Source organism: Mixophyes fleayi, chromosome 1, assembly GCF_038048845.1.
Source record: "Mixophyes fleayi isolate aMixFle1 chromosome 1, aMixFle1.hap1, whole genome shotgun sequence".
Taxonomy (NCBI): Eukaryota; Metazoa; Chordata; class Amphibia; order Anura; family Limnodynastidae; genus Mixophyes; species Mixophyes fleayi.
In genome coordinates this window covers 101296010-101320721 of record NC_134402.1, presented here as the reverse complement: position 1 = coordinate 101320721, position 24712 = coordinate 101296010, and the positions used below count along the sequence as shown (strand labels likewise).

At 41.5% G+C, this 24712-nt stretch overlaps 1 protein-coding gene across 6 annotated transcripts in view; it reads left to right on the top strand.

Moving 5' to 3' along the window:
* Positions 1 to 24712, top strand: part of TRIM2 (tripartite motif containing 2) — a 107784-nt gene that overhangs the window by 64111 nt on the left and 18961 nt on the right. For all 6 annotated transcript variants that reach the window (XM_075198592.1, XM_075198618.1, XM_075198602.1 and 3 more), the window contains exons 2-4: positions 8784 to 8962; positions 11664 to 11901; positions 22207 to 22358. In XM_075198592.1, coding sequence (XP_075054693.1) covers positions 8829 to 8962; positions 11664 to 11901; positions 22207 to 22358 — 524 coding nt within the window. In that variant the 5' untranslated portion in view covers positions 8784 to 8828. The remainder of the gene's footprint in view (positions 1 to 8783; positions 8963 to 11663; positions 11902 to 22206; positions 22359 to 24712) is intronic.

The following is a 24712-nucleotide window of genomic DNA, read 5'->3' as shown; positions in this document are numbered from 1 at the left end:
CAAATCTCTGTATCTGTTCTAATATTTGATGGTGTATCCATTAAGATTTATTAAAAGGCAATATTTGTATTTGATTATGTAGGCTATTCATGGTATGTTGCAGGTTTTAGTATCTGAAGTCCTTTTAGAGCTGCCCTTTGCTTATGCCCATGGGAAAAGTAGAATCTGGAAATGTGTTCAAATGTGGATAGCTATACAAAAGGTGATCTAAAGGGAATATCAACTTTAAAAAAAAAAAAAAAAAAGAACTTTGCTGCTCCTCCTGACTGTCTAGAAGTTTGGACAGTGCCCTTCACCCTGCACCTGAATTGAGTGGATAATAATAGTTATTCAGAAACAGACTTACATAATACCTTGTCCTAATACAATGAACAGAGCTCTCAGAGAACCATAGAAACTGCTGCCCGAACTAATACCAGTGAGATGGGTGAAAGCCGGTCTAGAGAAACATAGAATTTGACGGCAGATAAGAACCACTTGGCCCATCTAGTCTGCCCATTGTTTTATTAACCTATGGTAACCTCAAACCCTATTTGATCCTTTATTCTTTATAAGGATATTCTTATGTCTATCCAAAGCATGTTTAAACTGCTCTACTGTATTAGCCTCTACCACCTCTGAAGGGAGGTTATTCCACTTATCCACTACCCTTTCTGTGAAGTAGTTTTTTTTAGATTTCCTCTGAACCTACTTCCCTCCAGTTTCAGTACATGTCCTCATGTTCTAATAGTTCTCTTCCTTTAAAGAATGTTTCCCTCTTGTACCTTGTTCAAACCCTTGATATATTTGAAAGTTTCTATCGTGTCCCTCCTTTCCCTTCTCTGCTCCAAACTGTACAAATTAGGATCTTTTAGTCTTTCCGAGTGAGTTTTGTGCTGTAGGCCATGCACCATTTTAGTTGCCCTTCTTTTTACAGTCTGTAATGTATTTATATCCTTCTGGAGGTATGGCCTCCAGAACTGAACACAGTATTCTAGATGAGGCCGTACCAATGCCCTATACAGTGGAATATTATTTTCCCTTCTGTTATTTCTTTAAATGGTGGAAATTCCACTTAAGCACCATAGAAATTCATACAATACATAATGTGTAGGGCTTTATCTGCAATTAAAATGTTTAGAATGACGTTGTGACCATTCCATACCATTCTATTCACTGATTAACTTCCTACAGTGCAGAGCTTAAATAATCACATTCATTGAGCAGCACAATTTAAGAAGTCTGACTTCAGTGTAGATTTACACATCTCGCCAGATTCCAGTCTTACCATGACTAATAGCTTCCATTCTGGCTTTTCCTTCACAAATGAATACAAAGCACACAAGGGCAATGCTGAGAATACTAATTTCTGCTTCATCTTCACTCGGTGAACCCTGTAACCCATTTCTCTTTCTCTCTTGGAGATATCCATAGCGGTGGAACCTCTGAGCTCTGCGCTATTGCAGTGAAGACATTCTTCTGTTACATTTCTACTGTTTAGCTTTGCTGGTTTTTCTGAATAGTAACTTTCCATTGGTAAATGCTGACAAGCCAAAACTTTTTAAATTAGTGTGGCAAAAGTAAGCAATGTTTACTGTAATTTCTATAGGGTTTTCTGGATATGCAAACTTAGGGCCCCGATTTAGAGTTGCAAGTAAGTGTATGCGCATCAGGGGCAAACAGAGGATTTGTAGAGGGGGGTTTCCACACCACGCGACCAGCATGCATGGGGACGTGGCTATAATTTTAGACAGTGCTTGGCTGTTCTCCAACTCTTCCTATCCCCATAATATTCATGGGCAATTCTGCATGCACTACTGTTGGGTGCACGCAGCTCTCCCTTTTCAAGCAGAGCTGTGTGAAGCGGAGGCAGGGTCCAGCCACCTCAATTATACAGTGCCCCAGGCTTGGAGGGGGGTTTCCAGGCACTAGGAAACCCCCCCCCCCCCCCCCCCCCCCCCCCCTCCCCTCGGTTTGCCTATGCGCGTTATGTAAAAGTACGTCTTGGTGCATAATTGTTACCTTGCATTAAACATTTTTACTTGGAGCAGCGCATATCTTGTGACTGTAGGGGCATTTTAGAAACATTGAAGTGCAAGTACAGTAAGAGCGATTAGACTTAAATTAAACATACCCCTTTTCAGATGTCTTGTGTTGAATTACACAGATATTGAAATACTTTATCTGCCAGACATAAATATTTCATATACAGAAAATGGTTTCAAAAAGTTAAAAGTAAAAAAAAGTTTTTAGAGATGATGATCATTGTCACATATTTGCTCTCCACGCATCTACAGTATTTATCTTTACATCTATCTTAATGCATGTAACTCCAACTACAGACACGGTTGTGTTACACACATTTTTTTTCTCCCATGCAAATGTGACATCATTAAGTTCAATTCTAAATCTCCATTTAGTTACAAAACTTCTCCAAATAAACAGAAGATCAAGGTACCAGTGTTTTAACTAAAAGTAAATCTCTTTCTATGGTTGGGAGTATGAATGGACATGGATCTAACCATTTGTTATTTGGAGTGTTCTGTTTACTCTGTTGGCATTAAATGAGGTGATCGCTTAAGAATAATGACAAAAACTCCAACTCCTCTTTCTAGCTCACTGAATGACTGGTATTTGTGGGTCGTGGGATTTTGCTGAACAAATGTTTTGACAACCGTGTACGCCACGCATGTGATAAATGAATGCGGATTGGTATAGCCTACATCTTACCATAGTAGAGGGATGACTTTGTTGTGTGCACTCTTCTCCTGCAGTCATGATACTCATTGCAGCTGTATTGTACTCCTTGTGTACTGACTGTACTAGCTGAATGCACTTTAACTCAATGAATCAGGGTGAAATAATAAACTCTCATGTGCTTGTATCATAAATATATAGAAGCCTATTTATGAAGCCTAAACTCATGTGGAAACATCTGTTTCTACTGTTGCAGATCACGCTTTCCACCACACCCAGACCATAGACACTGGATTAATATTTATTTACTCATTTCTGTTTTAAAAGGGTGTTTCCACACTTATGGACCACCCTGTATATCTGTTATCCCCTGGTGTGAGCACTTTCATTGGGCTACACGTGTCGCTGTGTATTAGATCAAGTGGTCTCAGTGCTCTGCTCTCACTTCAAGAAGATACAGGTGTTCTTCCGCTTCAGCTGTGTCTAATCCTATTCTTCCATTCTGGATAATGCACATCTTATCTTGGTTAGTAAGTCCTTTAGCCGTCATGCACCTTACAGACCAAGGCCCACCTTCCAATCTGAGAACATATAATGCATCTTTTATTGGTATTTGTAAATTACTGCTGTTTGTGTTGGAGCGTAGGAGCAGACCGTGCCCTGTACCTTCCACAGTGATTTTGGTTCCATCTGCGAGATAGATTGCTTATTTATGATTTATATCAAGTTCAGTGAAGAAAGCTGTCACTTGTCAATCCTGATCTATATACCAACTATTGGTCAGATGAGGTATTGTCGCTTTAAAAGATCCACTCCACTTGTTTGTACATGTGTCTGTAGTTTTAACTCTCTGCTTGGACCCTTTCAAAAATAGTTTCTGCAATTCCACTTTTCATATTGAGCAGTTTTTCTTTAAATGTCCAATCTAAAGCATTCTCTTGTTTCCTTATTATGCAATTCAGTATAGGTAACTTTAAGGGTTTTTTCTGTGTTACTTTCCTTGTAATCCTGTGTAATTTCTTTTCTGCGCTGATATTCATTTATGAGTCTGGTTTTCTCAAAATCTAGTGTCAGTTCCACTAAATGCCTTGTTTCCAAATCTCTGATTTCTCCTGCATTAACCCCTTGATAAATTAAGATAAGACCTGCGATAGCCAGTCTCTGGAGACAACAAACGTTTTGTCTCTCTCTTTCTCTCTCTTGTATTCTCACTCTCTCATTCTCTGTCATTGAGGATGTCTGGAACAAGTTAGCGTGCAGTGTGTGTTGCCAATGCAAAATGAGTTTATTAGATTAGAGATAACTAGTCAAATGGAACATGCTGGTGGGACAAAAATTATATGTGATGCAATATAGCCTCCTTTTGCCTCCCCCCCCCCCCCCCCTTCCCCCAGAGTAGTGTTCTTAGAATCCTCCCCCCCCTTCCCCCAAGGTGATTGGCTGAGTACACTTCATCCTGTCTGATGTAGTGGAACCTGCAGTGATAGGCAGCACAAGGGAATGGAGGACTAATCAACCATATGTAACATTAGTTGTCTGATAATCAAAGGTGACCCTGTCCATAACCTAAAGAGGCCTTGTTCAATCTCTACAATACAGCATGATGAATGGATCTTTTTCATGCTTATTAGAACATATAGGCCTAAGATCAGCTTTCAGTTACATTGGTAGGCCCCAGTATAAGTCAAATGTGGACTTTGATCCATACGGTTCTACAAAGCAGCATGACCGGCCCGTCTTTTTGGAGTGCAGAAGTTCATTAAGAACTGATCGGGTAAGGAGAAGCAGAGTTATGGGTGGCTTAGATTTTAAATTTGGTTCTTCAAGCTGTTTAGGGTATGGGGGTGCTAGCAGTGGTGGAACTAGGCTGGTATACGGTGGTGTGCCATACCGTCACTTCTCCTACTGCTTTCATTGTAGATCTATCGGGCAAGAGGGTGAAGGAGATATATGGAGCAACGTGAGGTTTGAATGAATCTGGCACTGAGGACTGGCTAGAATGGAGATAAAGTCCTTGGAATGCACAGTGATGCTGGTGGAGCTCACAGTAATGGTTGTAGGATATTATAAAACAGTGTGTTCATGCTTAATGTTAATTCCTTCACTGTAAAATTTGTTACATTTATTTTTTATAAGTATTTCCTACATATTATTATTCATCCCTAAATTAAGAACTAGTTGTAAATGGCAAAACAGGTGCAGATAATACACTTTTCTCTTTTATAAAACGTTTGTAATGATTATGTATTTTATACAACAAGGCTTTTACATGCATTTGTTTAGTAAAGCCACTAGAGAAAACATTACATTGCATTCATATTAATGTGCACGCAGCTTGTGCATTACATATGACATGACCTTCCTTGTGAAATATCAGAGCATAATTTCTCTGAGCAAATTGATAATTAGATAACAATGTACTTCTGTGTGCTATTTTCCCACATTACTAGTATTTTCTAGGGGTGTTTCCATGGAAATGCGTTTTGATCTTTTCAAGCCTGTTTTCCACATTCTGGGATCCTCTGTATGGCACTGTACTGGCTTCTGTGTGAATGCTGAGCATGTCACTGGTGGAAGATCCCTCAGACAGGGCAGCCTATCACATTGACATGTTTGAGGATGCATTAAGGATGTATGGGTGACATGGGATAGGTATACTTTGAGTTGCTACAATCTTCTAATTGCTATTACTAACTATTATACAGAAATGGATTGTGAGGACAGATTTGACACTGCTTATGTGACCTACAGGTTAAGTTGTGAATGTTTATAACGTTGGAAAACTAAAGTGGACATTTTCTATGAAACCAGATTCTACCTATTACTCCTATTTGAAATGTAATTTTGTAAAGTGTGATGGAGTACTCCGTACCCTCTTATCACAAACGGCAAAAATTATATCCTGTAGCTCTTAAGAAAATCTGGTAAATCATGGGTAAACTCACAAATATGAGGCGGATGCAACTATACTGCATAATGTCTTTATCTTGATCTTTTTTTTGACACCTGTTAGATTATAAATATTATCATACACCAGATGATGACTATTCGTATCCAGCAAGCAAGGTGCACTAATCGGACACACCCAGCAAACGATGACCACTAATCCTGCACAAGAAGTTTTCTATTTAAATTGTCAGCCGGTATTTTTATAACTCTCTCAAGCCTGAACACAAGTGAACACACATTCTAAATAACTATATACGTGGTCTAGGGTGGTAATGCTGGACACTTGCATGTTATGCTTGTAAATGAGCTGCTGAAACTGTAGTCCTACAACTAGAGTCGCAAGCAGCCTTCTTCTGGTATTGGCTTATCTTTGTCTGTAATTACCACAATTCAGGCTGTCTATAGGGAACTTTCTGCTGTTTGCAAAAAATATATTGACTGTAAAGTCCACCCTAAAGAGACAGTAATTAATGCTATATGCTGCTGTGTGTTTCTGTACTATTCAGCTGATGATTAATCTATACGCCGTTCTTGATTTTGTCCTGTTTGTTTACATTAGGGGACTTTTCTGTAAAAGATGAGGTTCTGTAGTACATGGTTAGCAGTGGATTGTCACTTTTTTAGTAGCTCTACAAGACGAAACCAAACTGCTATAGATTCCAGCACCTGTGTATCATTTTAGATTTATTCCTGAAAGTGTTTTGTACCCCTCTCTCATAACTGAACATTGGCCGTTAGATCATTCATCGCTTTCACAAAATACAAAACTGAAGGATTACATGAGAATATTAAGCAATGGAGCATTAAAATGCCATTTAAAACACTTTAAAAGATATAGGCCATGTATTATGCCCCTTGGCTCTTTGTAGAGAGCAGATCCAGGCCCTTCTCTTCCCTGAGTTTCCTAGCTGACCAATGTGCGGTGTGAAGATCCCCTACATGCAAACCCTCCCCCCTGGCACCAAGACGCTAGTCCTTCTGTCCCTGACAAAATCAAGCAATTCACCAATAGACTCAATATTGCCTGGTTAAAATTTGCTTCCTCCCTACTAGTCCTGTACCCACCCCCTCCCTTCTTCCAACCCTCCACTTTTCACCTCCCCATCCCATTTAAATAGCACTGCTGATTCAGAAAACCTGCAACAACACTAATTTTGCTTTGTGAACCTCCTCCTCACAAAAGCTATCAGGTTGGCAGCACGCCATGCCGCACCAGGTGCGTGCACAGCGCTTCCGAAGCAGTGAGCATACTCTAACCCCCTTACCGGCTTCTAAAACCAGCCCTTCAATGCAACATAGTATTAAATAGGCACCCATCAGCGGGCATACCTACCAACTGTCCTGGAACCTGTCCACAGGACTACTGCACAGTCCAAATACATCCCACCTGTCCCACGTAATTTGGGACTGTTCAGAGGTATGGCATTTATGGCATCAATGGACATGCCTGTGTGTGTACACCAATCTGTACAGACTGCAGGCCTCTTGCTCAAAGTTCTACATTGCCTTAGAGTGATGAATAATAGAAGCCATGATGCTCTAATACGTTTTTAAGTTATCACTGTTGCCATTAAAAGCATCGTTACATGGCATACTAGACTGATTCAGTTGAGTATAAATACTTCGGGGCACATTTATCAATATTCACATAAAGTGAAAAGTAGTTTTCAATCCTTATTGCAATGATAGGGATTGAACTACTTCTCACATTTATGTACAGCCCTGCACAGAAACAGCAGTTCCGAAAAACTGCTGTTTCAGTGATAAAAAAAAATCCTACTTACCCCACTCTTCGGAAGCGCTGTCTTCGGGTCTTCTCTTCACTCTTCAATTGCGCATGTCCAGTTCCAAGAACTGGACATGCGCACACAGATCCCCTCTCTGTCTCTGCAACGATAGTTGCAGAGAGAGAGCGCTGAGTGACAGGGAGGGATCATGTGATCCCTCCACACATGCGCTGTCCAGCTCTGCTCTTCGGAGCAGAGCTGACAGCATTAGATTTCTTCAATTCGGATGATGTACGCCAGCTTCAGCTGGCGTACATTAACATGACAAGTTCCCGAAAAAAATGTTTTTTCGGGACTTGTTAGATTGCGGCCAGGAGCAGTCACCATTCTTTTGAATGGTGACTGCTCCCAAAAACGAAGAGGAATGCAAAGCAGCAGATATCCATGATATCTGCTGCGATGCCCCCTTAATAAATTTGCGGAGGACACTGTGGGACCATAATGACCCGTTAAAAGCACTATCGTGCTTTATTAAATATGCCCCTTCATCTTTTCAGATACATTATCATCAATCGCCAGCAGCGTCAGGTTGCTAGTGAATCGTAAAAAAATCTTAGTGGAAGAGGGGTACATTCGCCAGGGGTCCAAGAGCAGCCCCGGCATGAACAATTACTGTAGTATTTTATTATGAATCACTGTAAGATGATGGCTATCATGCTGGGGTCACAAATAGATTTCTGGAGCAGCACAGCCCATGGCTGAGATTGCAGACTGTGCAGCACCTGTTGTGCCAGACATGTTATACTGTGAATTATTGCTCACCTGCAGGATGCAAATATACACTAAAAATAAACACTTGTAAATGAACAGAGCATGATTTGCTACCAGGAAAATTGTGCTTAATTTGCAGGATGAGTGATTTGCATTATGGATACGACTTGCTTTACTTTGTTTTCAGTAGAGTTAAAGGTATAGACCAAAGACCTTTTTGGTTCACTGTGTGTTCGTGTGTGGTGGTTGTTTTGAAATGCTGCCCAACCCCCACCCCCCCCCCCCCCCCTGGAATATGGGGTATTCCTGCATAGTGTTAATATTTACTTGCACTATTTGATTGACAGCATGTGATTGGCTGTTGAGAGATCGTTTTACTCTATAGGAAAAATCTGTATTGGATATAGACTATTTTGGGCTCTGTTCAATGATAAAATCTTATCTAAGCATCCACGTGCCCTTTTTTTTACATGCTTTGTACATGATTACTCACTTTTATTTGCATTTTAGTAACTTGAATAATGTTTATTTATATAGCGATTGTGCTACTGGAACTGCTACAAATTTGCCGTGCTCCTTTTGTCATGTGTATAAATAACACCTTTGCAAAGTAATCTCTGGTTTTAAGTAAGTATTATTTCCCTTTTATTTCTTCCTTAGTGTGCAAGGTGGAAGGGAACCTAACCCACATGTCAGTGGTCTAGGATGGCCAGTGAAGGCTCCAATATCCCTAGCCCTGTGGTGCGTCAGATCGACAAGCAGTTTTTAATTTGCAGTATATGCCTCGATCGATACAAAAATCCCAAAGTACTTCCTTGTCTGCACACATTTTGTGAAAGGTGAGATGTTTATTGGTTATTCTTTTTTATATATTATTAAAATGTTTTTTGTTTTGTTTTATAAATATCTTTTAGGTTATGCTACCTTTTTATAGTGTGACCTTTTATGACAACACCCATCATACTAGCATAACTGCATATTATATAGCCCGCGACAGTCATGTGACCACCATGCTGTGCTCTCAGTAATTGGCTTAAAATGTGACCCCAGTAATCTATGATATGATACAGCCCCAGTGCAGGATACCTAAATACGCAAGGACAACACCTACTAAATTATCCAGAAACCTGATCATACATTATTGTTTAATTGTAATATTACAATAATAAAAAAATAAAGTAAAATAAATATTAAAGAATGTATAGATTTGATGAAACAAAGTGGCGGGTTGCCGTTCCCAGAAACTGTGCCGCAATGCATACACCAGCAAAAACTAGCAGTTAATAATAACAGTAATAAAATAATAACAATAGTTTGTTTATGGTTTCCCCCTATTGTTAGACCAAGAAAGTTTCAACAAACAAAATCTCCCAAAACAAGAGATTGCTATCAGATTATGCTGGCGGGGTAGACCTGACTTCGACCTCCAATGCAAGGCAGCACTAATCAATCCATGCTGAACTGTATTTCATTGAATTAATTAAAAAATAGTTTGTGTATTAATGCTGATAATAGGGAGACTTAATGAAGTCTCCAGTTGCTGCTTAACAAAAAAACAAAAAGATTATTCCCATTTTTCTAGCTCTGAAGTTAACACAAAGTCTATTACATATTAGGGTCAGTTGCATATTGCAATCGTGTAAAAGTAAGTATGGTAAAAATAAACATTGTATTTTGCAATTTTGTCTGTGTTTTGGTGGTCAAAAAAAATTGTAAAACAAAGTTGTATGCCCAAATACAACCAAGAAGAATGCCCTATGTTTACCAACAAAGGATCTTCCAGATCACTATGGATTACAAACAGAATGTGTATATCACACCACCTCTTATCGTAAATTAGTGAATATACATTTTGCGTCTTTATTTATAAGGAAAAAGTTCCAGTTGTTTTAAAATTTCTAGCCCACATCTAAGATAATAAATGGTATTTGCCAATTGTAAAGCGCTACAGAATTTGCTGGCGCTCTATAAATAAATGTTGATGATGATTATTTGCAAACATTTTCTTCCTGTTAGCGCATAAGAGTCACCTATAGAATTTTTATTCCAACGGATTCAGATGTCATTTATTTTGTGCTTTCTTGCCACGTTTTGTGTTTTATTGTTATTTGTAGTATTGACACAAATTGTCAAGTGTATCTGCAGAGCAGGGATTGCTTAGCTTTGTACACTTCCATCACACCTTGCCCACATTAGTAGAAGGGAAAATCGCTGAAATACACAGTCAAATATTTACTTGCTGCAGAACAGAGTGACTATGTTCTGTTATTTAACCATTTTACAAGTTAGCTCATTATAATGCAAATCGACAAATAAATTAATTTTCATAGTAAAAACAGCTCCTATATGTGAGCAAAGTTAAATGAAACAAGGATATTATTATTAATAAAAATATTATTAGCAGCAATTATTTATATAGCACCAGCATGCTTTGTAGCACTTAACAATTTGGAACAAACACACTAATAAAAGAAGACTAGGTATTCACAAACAAAGAGACTAGAGTGTGCTGTTTGCAAGCTTACAACCTATAGGAAAATATGAGATTGATACATGAGGTTAAATGCCACAGATAGCATATTGGTCCAACTGGATTACAGTGGGAAAAAGCGCTTAGTGTGGCTATATGATGCAGTCACACAGGAATGTTGGCTTGAGGTCAGTAGGTTGTTTAAGTGTAAAAAGAGAATAAATGTAGGTTTTACATGAAAGGTGAGGGGGGGGGGGGGAGTAATCTTGTAGAATAGGTTAAAAGGGTCGTTCTGGGATTTGATAAGCCAGGACACAGTTCACAGCAGCTTAAACTTTTTGAGATTGAGAATTAGTTTAATACTACATAGAAGTGACCAGTTAAATTTATAGTACTCTACAAATAAGTGTTTCATTATGAGACCAATAATTTGCTCTTCTGTCCTGTGGTTCTCATCAGGAAATTCCACAGAGTTCATTAATCTACTTTTCGGATTCCAGTTTTGCTTGTAGTTTACAGAAAATCAGACAAAGGCACTGATGGAGGCATTACAATTACAGTGGTTCATATATACAAAGCACCTTTTTCAGTCTTTGCTCATATTCAGCTTTTCTAAGCATATCATACATGTCTACCTACTGACCCAAGATCTTGCAGCTTAATCTGCTGTGTGTAACTTGGATGTATCATCATCAGCTATTTATATAGCACCACTAATTCCGCAGTGCTGTACAGAGAACTCACTCACATCAGTCCCTGCCCCATTGGGGCTTACAGTCTAAATCCCCTAACACACACACACATACTGAGAGAGACTAAGGTCAATTTCATAGCCGCCAATTAACCTACTAGTATGTTTTTGGAGTGTGGGAGGAAACCGGAGCACCCGGAGGAAACCCACGCAAACATACAAACTTCTCACAGATAAGGCAGAAAGAAAACTGAGCATGTTCAATCTCTCTAAAAAAAAAAAAAAAAAAAACCATTAGGCTGATTAACTTGAAAATGACTTTATATTTTCCCTAATTTTAGACCATGTGTATCATCATATATTTTCTGTGACATTGCAGGTGTTTGCAGAACTACATTCCAGCTCACAGCCTGACGCTCTCTTGCCCAGTCTGCCGCCAGACCTCAATTCTACCCGAGAAGGGTGTGTCTGCGTTACAGAATAACTTCTTCATTACTAACCTGATGGACGTGCTGCAGAGGAGTCCAGATAATGGCATTGAAGAGTCCTCCATCTTGGAGACGGTGAATGCTGTTGCTGCTGGAAAACCTTTGTCTTGTCCCAATCATGATGGAAATGTAAGAAACCAATGAATTGTTGAATTCAGATTAGTTGCATCTATCATACAAGGGAAATCTTTCCTCGAACATGTTAAATTTATTTTTATCATTTAGAGGATGTGAATTAAATATTTAGTGTTAAATTGTTAAAGAGTGGGTGCTGATTGTATGTGTCATATAGGATGAGAGTGTGTATGATTATATCTACAGTCAGCACCAAAAGAGTTGGTACTGTTTGGAGGGTGAAGTACTGATTGGACGTGTGTGTGTGCTGTACTGATTAGACGTATGTGTGTGCAGTACTGATTGGAGGTAAGTACATGTGGTGGGTGCCGTACTGATCAGAGGTATGTACGTGTTCTTTTGATTAGAGGTATGTACGTGTAGTAGTGTATGGTGGCATATACATGCGGAGGTTGTGGTATTAATGGGAGGTGTGCACATACATTGTGTGGTGCTGGTAGGACATATTTATATGCATTCGATGCTGTGATCATAGGAGGTATGGTACATTCATTGGATGCAGTGATTTTGACACATACATACAGCTAGTGTGTTTTTGATTTTGAGTATGCACAGTCAGTGGGGTTGGTGCTGATAATAAATATGCAGATACATTTGGTGAGGTGTTCATTCTAGGTCTGTATACCCAATAGTTGTGGTATTGCTTGTGGTTAGGATATTACTCCTAAGCCTTCGCATCAGTTGTAAATAACCAACTTGGAGAAAACACTGAAGGAAAAATGCTTTACTGCCATGGTGCTACATATATACCGTACATCAGGGCCGGACTGGGACTAAAAATCAGCCCTGGCATTTAAAATACAGAGGCCCACCTCAGTTCAAGCATGAAAGAAGCTTTGTGCCGCCGCGTAGCGGCAGCACCGAAAAGGGCGTGACTTCATTGTTTTGTGGGTGTGGCCAACATGGGGCATTCATACATACATTATAATAAAACATTACATTTATCACAGCCCCCCTCAGTGAAACACAGCCCCAGTCAGTGAGATACACACAGCCCCAGTCAGTGAGACACACAGCCCCCCTCAGTAATACACACAGCCCGAGTCAGTGAGACACACAACCCCCCCTCAGTAATATACACAGCCCCCCCTCAGTAATATACACAGCCCCCCTCAGTAATATACACAGCCCCCCCTCAGTAATATACACAGCCCCCCTCAGTAATATACACAGCCCCCCTCAGTAATACACAGTCCCCCTCAGTAATATACACAGCCCCCCTCAGTAATATACACAGCCCCCCTCAGTAATACACACAGCCCCCCTCAGTAATACACACAGCCCCCCTCAGTAATACACACAGCCCCCCTCAGTAATACACACAGCCCCCCTCAGTAATATACACAGCCCCCCCTCAGTAATATACACAGCCCCCCCTCAGTAATATACACAGCCCCCCCTCAGTAATATACACAGCCCCCCCTCAGTAATATACACAGCCCCCCTCAGTAATATACACAGCCCCCCCTCAGTAATATACACAGCCCCCCCTCAGTAATATACACAGCCCCCCTCAGTAATATACACAGCCCCCCCTCAGTAATATACACAGCCCCCCTCAGTAATATACACAGCCCCCCCTAGTAATATACACAGCCCCCCTCAGTAATATACACAGCCCCCCCTCAGTAATATACACAGCCCCCCTCAGTAATATACACAGCCCCCCTCAGTAATACACAGTCCCCCTCAGTAATATACACAGCCCCCCTCAGTAATATACACAGCCCCCCTCAGTAATACACACAGCCCCCCTCAGTAATACACACAGCCCCCCTCAGTAATACACAGCCCCCCTCAGTAATACACAGCCCCCCTCAGTAATATACACAGCCCCCCTCAGTAATATACACAGCCCCCCCTCAGTAATATACACAGCCCCCCCTCAGTAATATACACAGCCCCCCTCAGTAATATACACAGCCCCCCTCAGTAATATACACAGCCCCCCTCAGTAATACACACAGCCCCCCTCAGTAATACACAAAGCCCCCCTCAGTAATATACACAGCCCCCCTCAGTAATATACACAGCCCCCCTCAGTAATATACACAGTCCCCCTCAGTAATATACACAGCCCCCCTCAGTAATATACACAGTCCCCCTCAGTAATATACACAGCCCCCCTCAGTAATATACACAGCCCCCCTCAGTAATACACACAGCCCCCCTCAGTAATATACACAGCCCCCCTCAGTAATATACACAGCCCCCCTCAGTAATATACACAGCCCCCCTCAGTAATATACACAGCCCCCCCTCAGTAATATACACAGCCCCCCTCAGTAATATACACAGCCCCCTTCAGTAATATACACAGCCCCCCCTCAGTAATACACACAGCCCCCCCTCAGTAATATACACAGCCCCCCTCAGTAATATACACAGCCCCCTTCAGTAATACACACAGCCCCCCCCTCAGTAATATACACAGCCCCCCTCAGTAATATACACAGCCCCCCTCAGTAATATACACAGCCCCCCCTCAGTAATATACACAGCCCCCCTCAGTAATACACACAGCCCCCCTCAGTAATACACACAGCCCCCCTCAGTAATATACACAGCCCCCCCTCAGTAATATACACAGCCCCCCTCAGTAATATACACAGCCCCCCTCAGTAATACACACAGCCCCCCTCAGTAATACACACAGCCCCCCTCAGTAATACACACAGCCCCCCTCAGTAATATACAAAGCCCCCCTCAGTAATATACACAGCCCCCCTCAGTAATATACACAGCCCCCCTCAGTAATATACACAGCCCCCCTCAGTAATATACACAGCCCCCCTCAGTAATATACACAGTCCCCCTCAGTAATATACACAGCCCCCCTCAGTAATATACACAGCCCCCCTCAGTAATACACACAGCCCCCCTCAGTAATACACACAGCCCCCCTCAGTAATACACACAGCCCCCCTCAGTAATATACACAGCCCCCCTCAGTAATATACACAGCCCCCCCTCAGTAATATACACAGCCCCCCTCAGTAATATACACAGCCCCCCTCAGTAATATACACAGCCCCCTTCAGTAATATACACAGCCCCCCCTCAGTAATACACACAGCCCCCCCTCAGTAATATACACAGCCCCCCTCAGTAATATACACAGCCCCCTTCAGTAATACACACAGCCCCCCCCTCAGTAATATACACAGCCCCCCTCAGTAATATACACAGCCCCCCTCAGTAATATACACAGCCCCCCTCAGTAATACACAGCCCCCCCTCAGTAATATACACAGCCCCCCTCAGTAATATACACAGCCCCCCTCAGTAATATACACAGCCCCCCCTCAGTAATATACACAGCCCCCCTCAGTAATATACACAGCCCCCCTCAGTAATATACACAGCCCCCCTCAGTAATATACACAGCCCCCCTCAGTAATATACACAGCCCCCCCTCAGTAATATACACAGCCCCCCTCAGTAATATACACAGCCCCCCTCAGTAATATACACAGCCCCCACTCAGTAATATACACAGCCCCCACTCAGTAATACACAGCCCCCCTCAGTAATATACACAGCCCCCCTCAGTAATATACACAGCCCCCCTCAGTAATATACACAGCCCCCCTCAGTAATATACACAGCCCCCCTCAGTAATACACAGCCCCCCTCAGTAATATACACAGCCCCACCTCAGTAATATACACAGCCCCCCATCAGTAATATACACAGCCCCCCTCAGTAATATACACAGCCCCACCTCAGTAATATACACAGCCCCACCTCAGTAATATACACAGCCCCACCTCAGTAATATACACAGCCCCCCTCAGTAATACACAGCCCCACCTCAGTAATATACACAGCCCCCCTCAGTAATATACACAGCCCCCCCTCAGTAATACACACAGCCCCCCCTCAGTAATACACACAGCCCCCCCTCAGTAATATACACAGCCCCCCTCAGTAATATACACAGCCCCCCTCAGTAATATACACAGCCCCACCTCAGTAATACACACTCACCTTGTTGCTCGGCGGAGGGAGCTCAATGTGATGTGCGGCTGTTGCCAGTGATCACATGGGATGCGCACCATGTGACAGGTGCTGTCCCATGTGATTAATATCACATGACCGCACATCACATTGAACTCCCTCCGCCGAGCAGCGCACAGTGAGCTGCGCTGCTCGGGTGGGCATGGTGCCCCCATCGGATCGGCCCAATTAGCCATCGGCCCTTCTGGCATTTGCCAGAAGTGCCCGATGGCCAGTCCGGCCCTGCCGTACATACATTTATGTACTGTTTACAAGCTGAAAATGATACCTAACAACATAATTATGCATTGATTTTTGTACTGCATCCAAGATGCATCATACATTTGTAGTTCACAAGAAGGATTTCTAGAAGGATTTTTTTAGCTTCCTTGTTTTTTAGAATTTTTCAAATTGTTCTAACAGGATTCATCTATACAATAAGTGACTCCATGGGGGGAATCTAATTAGCCATGGTGTTCCTCAGAACATCGCAGCTGTACATTTTTACCGTTACTACGGTAAAACCTCTGCTCATTTTTATTTGCAGCTCTATGGGGTGTGAGGAAAAATCAGCGGAGATTTCTGTAAAATTCCCGTGGCTAATTGAATTCCCCCATGTGACAAATATGCATAGTTTAATAGACTGGTGCAGTGACCATTATCGTTAATCCCATTCATAGCCCAATGGGGTTTATTTATTAATGAGAGCCCGATTCTGGGGATACTATTTTTTTTTTTTTTTTTTGTATCACAGCATTAAAGCGGTTGCTTATATTAGTGTGCACTCTAATAAGTACAATTCAAGTGAGACCACTCATACATGGATTGCTTTAACTTGTTACATTTGATAGCTGCTAAAATGCTGTACAACTATCACTCGCACTTATTTTTAGGTGGTATACTAAATGTAATTTTGATGCACAGTAGGATCAATGGTAAAAAACACACTGTATATCTGCAATTAAAAGGTCAGAAACCAGATAACAATAATGACTTCTATGCTTTAAACTTCTGATAACAATGTTTAGAAAAGACAACTGATATATTATTAAAATTCTTTCCCCTTAGTAGAATCAGTACATTGTAACTGGGCTAATTGCACAATGCAGCACCTACAACATTGTAACAAGGTTAATTAACCACAAAACAGCAGAAATCTATTCTCCTCTTCCAGGCAATCTGTACTGGAACTGATAAACACAATCCAGCAGCTGAAGTCTTCCTCCTATCACATCAGGCTGATCCCACAATCATTTCCCAGCACAGCTCTTGTGCTCTCTTAACAAATGATCCTTTGGCACTCTTCTGATCCGCATGTCAGCGCCAATTACTTCCATGCCCTTCCCCACGCTCTTCTGGCCAAGGCTGAAAGGTATACTAATACAAGTATAACACTATTCTCAGATGGCGTTGTCTTTTAGGAGATCATGTGCCTAACGCTGCCGGCGTAAGGAGGAACTACTATGCACATGGGTGGCTGACATTGCTGCTTGTACACAGCGCTTAGACCCAATGAGGGTTCCAGAGAAGCCAGAGAGGCTTCAGCTGGATCCCACATTAAAGGCTATTAACATGTTCAAGGCTAAAGGCGTTAATTTGTTGCAAAATACTTTCACCAGAGTTTCGGCTTTTCTCCTAATAATAAAGGGATCCCAATGTCTGATGAAGTGTCATGATCCATTCACTGAAGTAATATCCAGCTCAAACTCAACCATGATCTGATTTGATAAACTGATAGCTGGTGCCAATTTTTTAAAAGTGTGCTGCTCTAGGTAAATTTGCTCATTTTAGACTGCACACTTCTTTCTACAGTTCTGCTGTCATGTTGCATCGGTCTGTCACATTTTATTTTATGAGACACCCCTCCCCCATGTATTATTCTGGGTGCACTGTGGGTTCATTATGAGCACAACATGTTGCATTACATATAGGGAAATACTCCTGCCCAGTAGCACACACATACTAGGCAGCTTTATGTGAATGCAGCAATTTAGAGTTAAGCTAGGAATGTAAGTTTTATTTATATACAGTAAATAAAGTATATACAATTGTAATTGCTCAATAAGTACAAATGCAATTAAATACTAGAGATGGGCGGGCTCAGTTCCCCGAGAACCGAACCCACCCGAACTTTGGCTATCCGAGTACCGAGCCGAGTAGGCTCAGTACTCTTCCGCCCGCTCTGAATCCAAATCGAGGCCAAACGTCATCGTGACATCGTCGGATCTCAGGGCTCGGGTTCTCGCGATAATTGAAGATTATAAATACACGCCTCCACAGCAATCCATCGCCATTTGACAGAGGGAGAGAGCAGGGTGTAGTCACAGGCTGATTAGAGCAGGGACAAAGAATACAATATTCTGATTCCAATTGTGCTAACAAAAATCGCTAGAGAAGAGAGGAGGATAGAGGAGTCTTTTTTTTTTTCAATATTTGGCACTCAATGTGCTTTTTGGGTGTCCCCCATTGTTTTGCCTAAATATTTCTGGCTGTCAAAATTACTGTCAGCAGATTTAGCAAATAAATTTTAGCACTCCCCAGTACTTTTGGGGTGTCCCCCATAATTGTGCATAAATATTTCTGGCTGTCAAAAGTCATATTTGTCAGCAGTATCTAAAACAATTTGTAGCACTACAAGTGCTTTGGGCTCAGGATGGATTCAAAGCAGTCCACATATGAGCAGAATGAGCAACCAGGTTCTGTCACCAGTCCTGATGGTAGTGTTCCCAGTACGTCATCTGGGCAAGGCAATGTAAAACTACACAGTGTTTCGAAATCATCCCAAAAAACACACACCAAAATGTTTTTTACAGTGTTGAAGCGAAAACAAAGTCTAAGTGAGGAAAAGTTAAGTGCCGATAAAAAAAAAAAATTGCCAACATGCCATTCTACACACGCAGTGGCCAAGAGAGAATGAGGCCTTCGCCTTTCTCTGTTAGTGGCAGATCCAAAAATGTTACCGAGCCTACAAGTAGTGCACAACTACTGTTACGCGTCAAAGCCGAGCTGCAAGAAAACAGTAAGGCATTAGAGGATAATGTATGCTCTGAATCAGAAATTACACCAATCCATGTGGACAGTCCATCCAACAGTGGGATGTTTAATCGTGAGTATTCTGTTAGTGTACCCATCAGCAGTTCTGCTGATGTGTGCCTGAACAGCCCGAGTGTAGCCGGTGATACACCAAGTGAGGATGACACTTTGTCTTTAGAAGAGGATGTGGGGGAGATTTGGGTATCAGAGGATGAGGATGCGGTTGATTGTGTAAGTCCTGCAGCAGTGTGGCACCAGTGGGACCAGGTCTGGCACGTGAGGTTCTGGCACCAATATGCACTTTCCAAACACAAGCAGGGATGACGCAGGGAGCAGAGCACAACAGATTAACATCTGGGCTGGTTTGAAAGATTTTTTTTAAAAATGTGTGACCTTGACCATAACTCCAACCAATCTTACTATTAACATGCAAAGGATTGTGGAGGGCCTATCAGGGATTAAACTGTATTTTTACTAATTTACAGTCATAAGGTTTGGGTGTAATATACACCCAAAGACGAGTGCTCAATTGCTAAGAGTCATTGATGAAGAGGAAGACAAGCAAGCTTGTCTATAGAATTTGCAAGACCAAGTAATTTGAATTCCAAAAGTGGTGCACAACTACTGTTACGTGTGAAAGCCGAGCTGCAAGTAAACACTAAGGCCAATCCCTGTGGAGAGTCCATCCAACAGTGGTATGTCTAATCGTGAGCATTCTGATAATGTACCCATAAAGAAGGGCCCTTTCAGCAGTTCTGCTGATGTGTGCCTGAACAGCCCGAGTGTAGCCGGTGATACACAAATTGAGGATGCCACTTTGGAATTAGAAGAGGATGAGGGGGAGATTTGTGTAGGCGACGAGGGCGCTAATGATGATGTGGATGATTAGGATGCAGACAGATACCAAACTGCCTTTGTCCATTTCTTTGTATATTTGAATTTCTAGTTCTACAGTCTATGCAGGCTGCTTTTGTTCTATTTTAATACAAGTGGAGGGGGGGGCTGATGCAGACAGATACCAAACTGTCTTTGCCCATTTCTTTAGATATTTAACTAGAAGTGTAGGGTGTAATATACACCCAAAGACGATGGCTGCATTGCCAATAGGCTAAGATGGAAAGGAAGACAAGAATTAAGGATGGCCTACCAGGGATTAAACTGTTTTCTTCCTAATTTATTAGCTTTAGAATTACCTTAATTATCCAAGAAACAGGTGGAGCACTAAATTTGGTTACTTTATGCCCAAAAACATTGATTTTACAACAAAATAGCAAAACAAAACCAAAACACGCAATGGCGGTTTGGCAAAACCAAAACCGAAACACGACGGTAATCCAGATCCAAAACCGAATACAAAACCAAAACACGGGGGTCAGTGACCATCTCTATTAAATACGATGTTTTAGATACCTGACTGGCTGGTAATATTAGAACAGATTGCGTAAAATAAAATTAGATTATTTTATTTTTTATACTTTCAGAAAGCATTTGTTTTTTTATGTGATTCTTATCCATACTGCTGCGTGAATGGCCATCCCTCCTGTAAAAGCGCTAAGCAGAAGGAAGTGAAAGGAACTGATTAAATAGGATTGTGTTTAATTCTATTTACCATGTGTACAATCTTGTTACTTGAACCTACCAAATCCCTTTGGCCTCTTTAATTGAGAGCAAAATGCTAATTCCTTTTGTATATCATGTTTAAAGATTAGTGAGGACCACTAAAGTCTTTAGACTTGGCTCTGTCCATGATTAGAAGTGTGCTGTGCCAATATACAGCATTAGGCAGTGTATTCAGTACAACCAAATCTGATGCTGAACTACCCCTGCATTGGAACATAAAAGGTACTAGCTGGTTCCATACTTTGCCTATTCAGTTTGAGGTTGATGTGAACAGCTCAGTGGTTCTTTTACAAACCTGACACGTGAGCTATAGAATTAACTTCAGCCATCATCCATCCTTTATGAAAAGACTTGGCAATAACCCCCCCCCCCCCCTTCACTTTGCTCAATTGTTACTACACCATTTTGTTTAGATGTAGATTTATGTTTGAATGGCTATCTCATTGTATGTCCCATTATAAATGCTGTTCTATAATAATAAAAAAAAAAGTGATAATGCTTAACGCATAATAAGAGACCTATAATAATAGCTAAAATCACTATTAACTGTCACTGCTACTTACTGGATGTACAGTCAAATAGCATTTTAGGTTTTGTCTTTTTATAAGGCACTGTATGTTCTTAATTCCAGTAATGAATCAGGGATTGGTGTAAAATTTGGTGATGATGTACATATTTATTGCATTATGTATGTGAATTATACTATATACCAAACGGTAATTGCAACGTAACCTCACTTTTAATGAAAAGTACATACAATCCCGACTATAATAAGGCTGTCTCCCTCCTTTATCACTCAGTCCAAACACCGCAACAAATGCTACCTGACACTTAGGGTGGAGATGTGGGACAAAATTCACACTAGAATTTCCAAATGTTCTATTAGCATTGCCACTAAGGAAAATTCCTGATCGTCTACATAAAATCTACCCGGGCTCTTCTGCACTGTGCTGGAGAGAGTATGGCCAGACGGGCCGCTTTTAAAATATTTGGTGATTCTGTCCAAGCATTGCACCCTTCTGAGATGAAATAAGAACCCTTATTGTAAATGTCACTGGGGTCACCCAGAGTTCATTGTCAAATCTGCTCCTTTGCACCGCTGTTCTGCACGTGAACAAACCACTCGACAAGCAGATCTTGCATGTCCTACGCTAAGAAATTCCAAATCGCTCTCCATTGGAAGAAAAGTAGCCCCCCTTCTCTTGCAGAAGTTATAAATCACATTTGGTTCATCTCCAAAATGTGCTACATCAACAGCCTCTAGAATAACAGTCAGTGCCTTTTACAGGGTTTGGGACTGTGGTATGTTGATCACAACACCTCCTTCCGAGATCTCTTCTAAGCCCACCTCACCCACATTGTGTCTCTTCCCACCACCAAACCCAACACATTCCCATCCTCCCTCTCTTGTGTTACATCACAGTTGCTATTATGCAATTCATGCTTTGAGTTTTGTTCGTCACTCCGTTACATTATGCGCATAATTGGTCTTTGTTTTCACTGTATGTTACTGTTGTGCCATAATGTTTTGTGATACGGTCTGCCATCTAAAATAAACTAAACCGAAGTTTAAAAAAATAAATAAATAATAAAAAAAAAATGGTAATTGTGAACAATGAATATTGTGGTCTTGGTATTTTGTTGCAGGTGATGGAATTTTACTGCCAGTCATGTGAGACCGCAATGTGCCAAGACTGTACTGGAGGGGAGCATGCTGAGCACCCCACTGTGCCACTGAAGGATGTGGTGGAACAACATAAGGCAGCGCTGCAGGTTCAGCTGGATGCCGTCAAGAAGAGGTACCATGATGAATGCTCCTGTCAGTGAGGCTGCCTTTCCATGTAGCTGTATGCAGCATGACTTAATTAATTGGTCATTGTGACTTGGTACTCTGCCACACATAAATGTGCTCCCTCTCAAAGCCATTACTACTGCATGTTAAATAACTGCAGCCTGCACATGATGTACCAGCAGGACTGAAGAGTACAGCTTACATTATACTGTACAGCATTTACCACATAATACTATCTGTGGACTAATAATATACAGAGCTGCGTAATTTTGTGCACATTTACTCTGTACCATTGTGCTTTTTTCTCTTGTTCATGTACAGATTGCTTAACTGTAAATAGATCTAACCAATCAGGTTTTGGGACCAAATGGCTGAAATAGTGATACATATCATGGGGCATGATTAGATAGACATTTATATGCCTAATACAGAATCACTAGTTTCCCTTGTCTTACACACAATATTGGGAAAATTGGGGCTGATGTGGGGTCTTTTTGAAAGATAAATGATATGTATACAGCCCTTGGAATAGGAGAAAGCGCTAAATCCAGATATATCCTGTTGATAAATAGACCTCTTAGTACAGGCCTGGCTAACCTGTGGCTCTCCAGGTGTTGTTAAACTACAAACCCCAGCATGCATTTCCAGTAGATAGCCAGATAATAGCTGATATGGCATGCTGGGACTTGTAGTTCCACAACACTGGAGAGCCACAGGTTGGCCAAGCCTGCCACATACAGAATGATTCATGTATGGCCACAGCAGATGCTGTATTTTGGAGACTGTGACACAAGCTACAAAGGTGACCTACTGGGTGAGAATTCCACCCATTGTGGTGACACATGCCGAAAGATTGCAGCAAGTTGTAGGATTTTCTTAGAAAGGAAAGCAATATTAAGCAGGATCTGTCACCACAGTAAAGCAAATAATTCACAATGTCAAAGTACATATTGGTTCCTAATAACCAATAAAAACCCTTGTAGTACTCACCATTCCACCAAGAAAGCACTTTGAAGTATATTCATTGTCTCAGGTCCTCTCTGCCCATCACTGCTCATGGAAATGTAAAGCATTTACATAGACCAGTGTTTCCCAACTCCAGTTCTCATCCACCCCCAACAGCTCATGTTTTAAGGGATTTCTGTTGGTGGGAACAGGTGGGATAATTACTGACCCAGTCAAGTAGACTAAGTCACCTGTGCATGATTAACAAAATCCTGAAAACATGAGCTGTTGGGGGTGCACGAGCACTGGAGTTGGGAAACACTGACATAGATAATACTAGACCATTTATATTACTTATGTGCAGGAGGTAGATGGTGCTGAAGAGATTCGGCTCTGTGTGACAGTGACTGGAACGTGATGTGTGTAGGAGTTGCTGCTTGGCAGAGCTGTGCTCTCTACAGCCAAGCAGTGATGCGGAATGGGAAGTGGTACAGAAGAATTCCAGAAGGGGCTGCTGTCTTCAGGGCAGTCTACTGGGGAGCTGAGCCTGCTGCTCAGCCTGAATAAACGCATCTCTTTCCGATTTGTCCACGTATATGGGTAGAAGAATTAGATGGGATCCGGCCAATCCTCTTCTGGTATTAGTCCGCATTCTGAAGATGACAGCAATGCCAAGCTGATGGTAGTCATCTTTCAGTAGCATTTACCAACATGATTAGTCCTGTCAACACGTTAGAAAATAAGAAAAGAAATCTATAGGGACCCTGGAATGAAGGATTTATGAACAGAGTACCAAGGTTCCTGTATTTTGTGGAAGGTATTAATACGGTAATGAAGTAAACCTCTGATGTACCAGATAGGAGATATAACGGCTGAAATGGGATTTTTCCAGTCTTTAGCTATCTGGAGCTCATTGCATTGGATATATGCTGAGTTAACTTATCCATCAGTTAGGTGAGCGTCTTTATTGGGTAGCAGAGCTACATGACGAGAGGGTCTAGTGCTATACAGGAACCCATGATCTATTCTTTTAAAATCTGCAGTTTGATTAAAAAAAGTGGAGATGTGGGGGCATTCCCACTAAATATGGAAAAAAGGTCCTGTGGAGATATTGAAATTGAAGGGAAAGAAGATCCCTTATTTTTTGCACAGGTCAGTAAATGAGGTTGGAGCAAATTCTCCTAATCTGTGCGAAAACCTCGAATTGTTTCCAGGGTGAAGCAAATTTTGTGGAGTTCCCCATTGGGGAAAGTGGGTTCATCCAGATCGGAGTGAGAAGGGAGGGATATTCAGTGGGTTTGTATGCCTTAACCATTTTGTCACATAGCACATGTGGAACAAAAATAAGCAATAAAAATAGCACAAGTCATATATACATGTACATTGTTCATATTTGTTACTATTCCACTGCTGTGT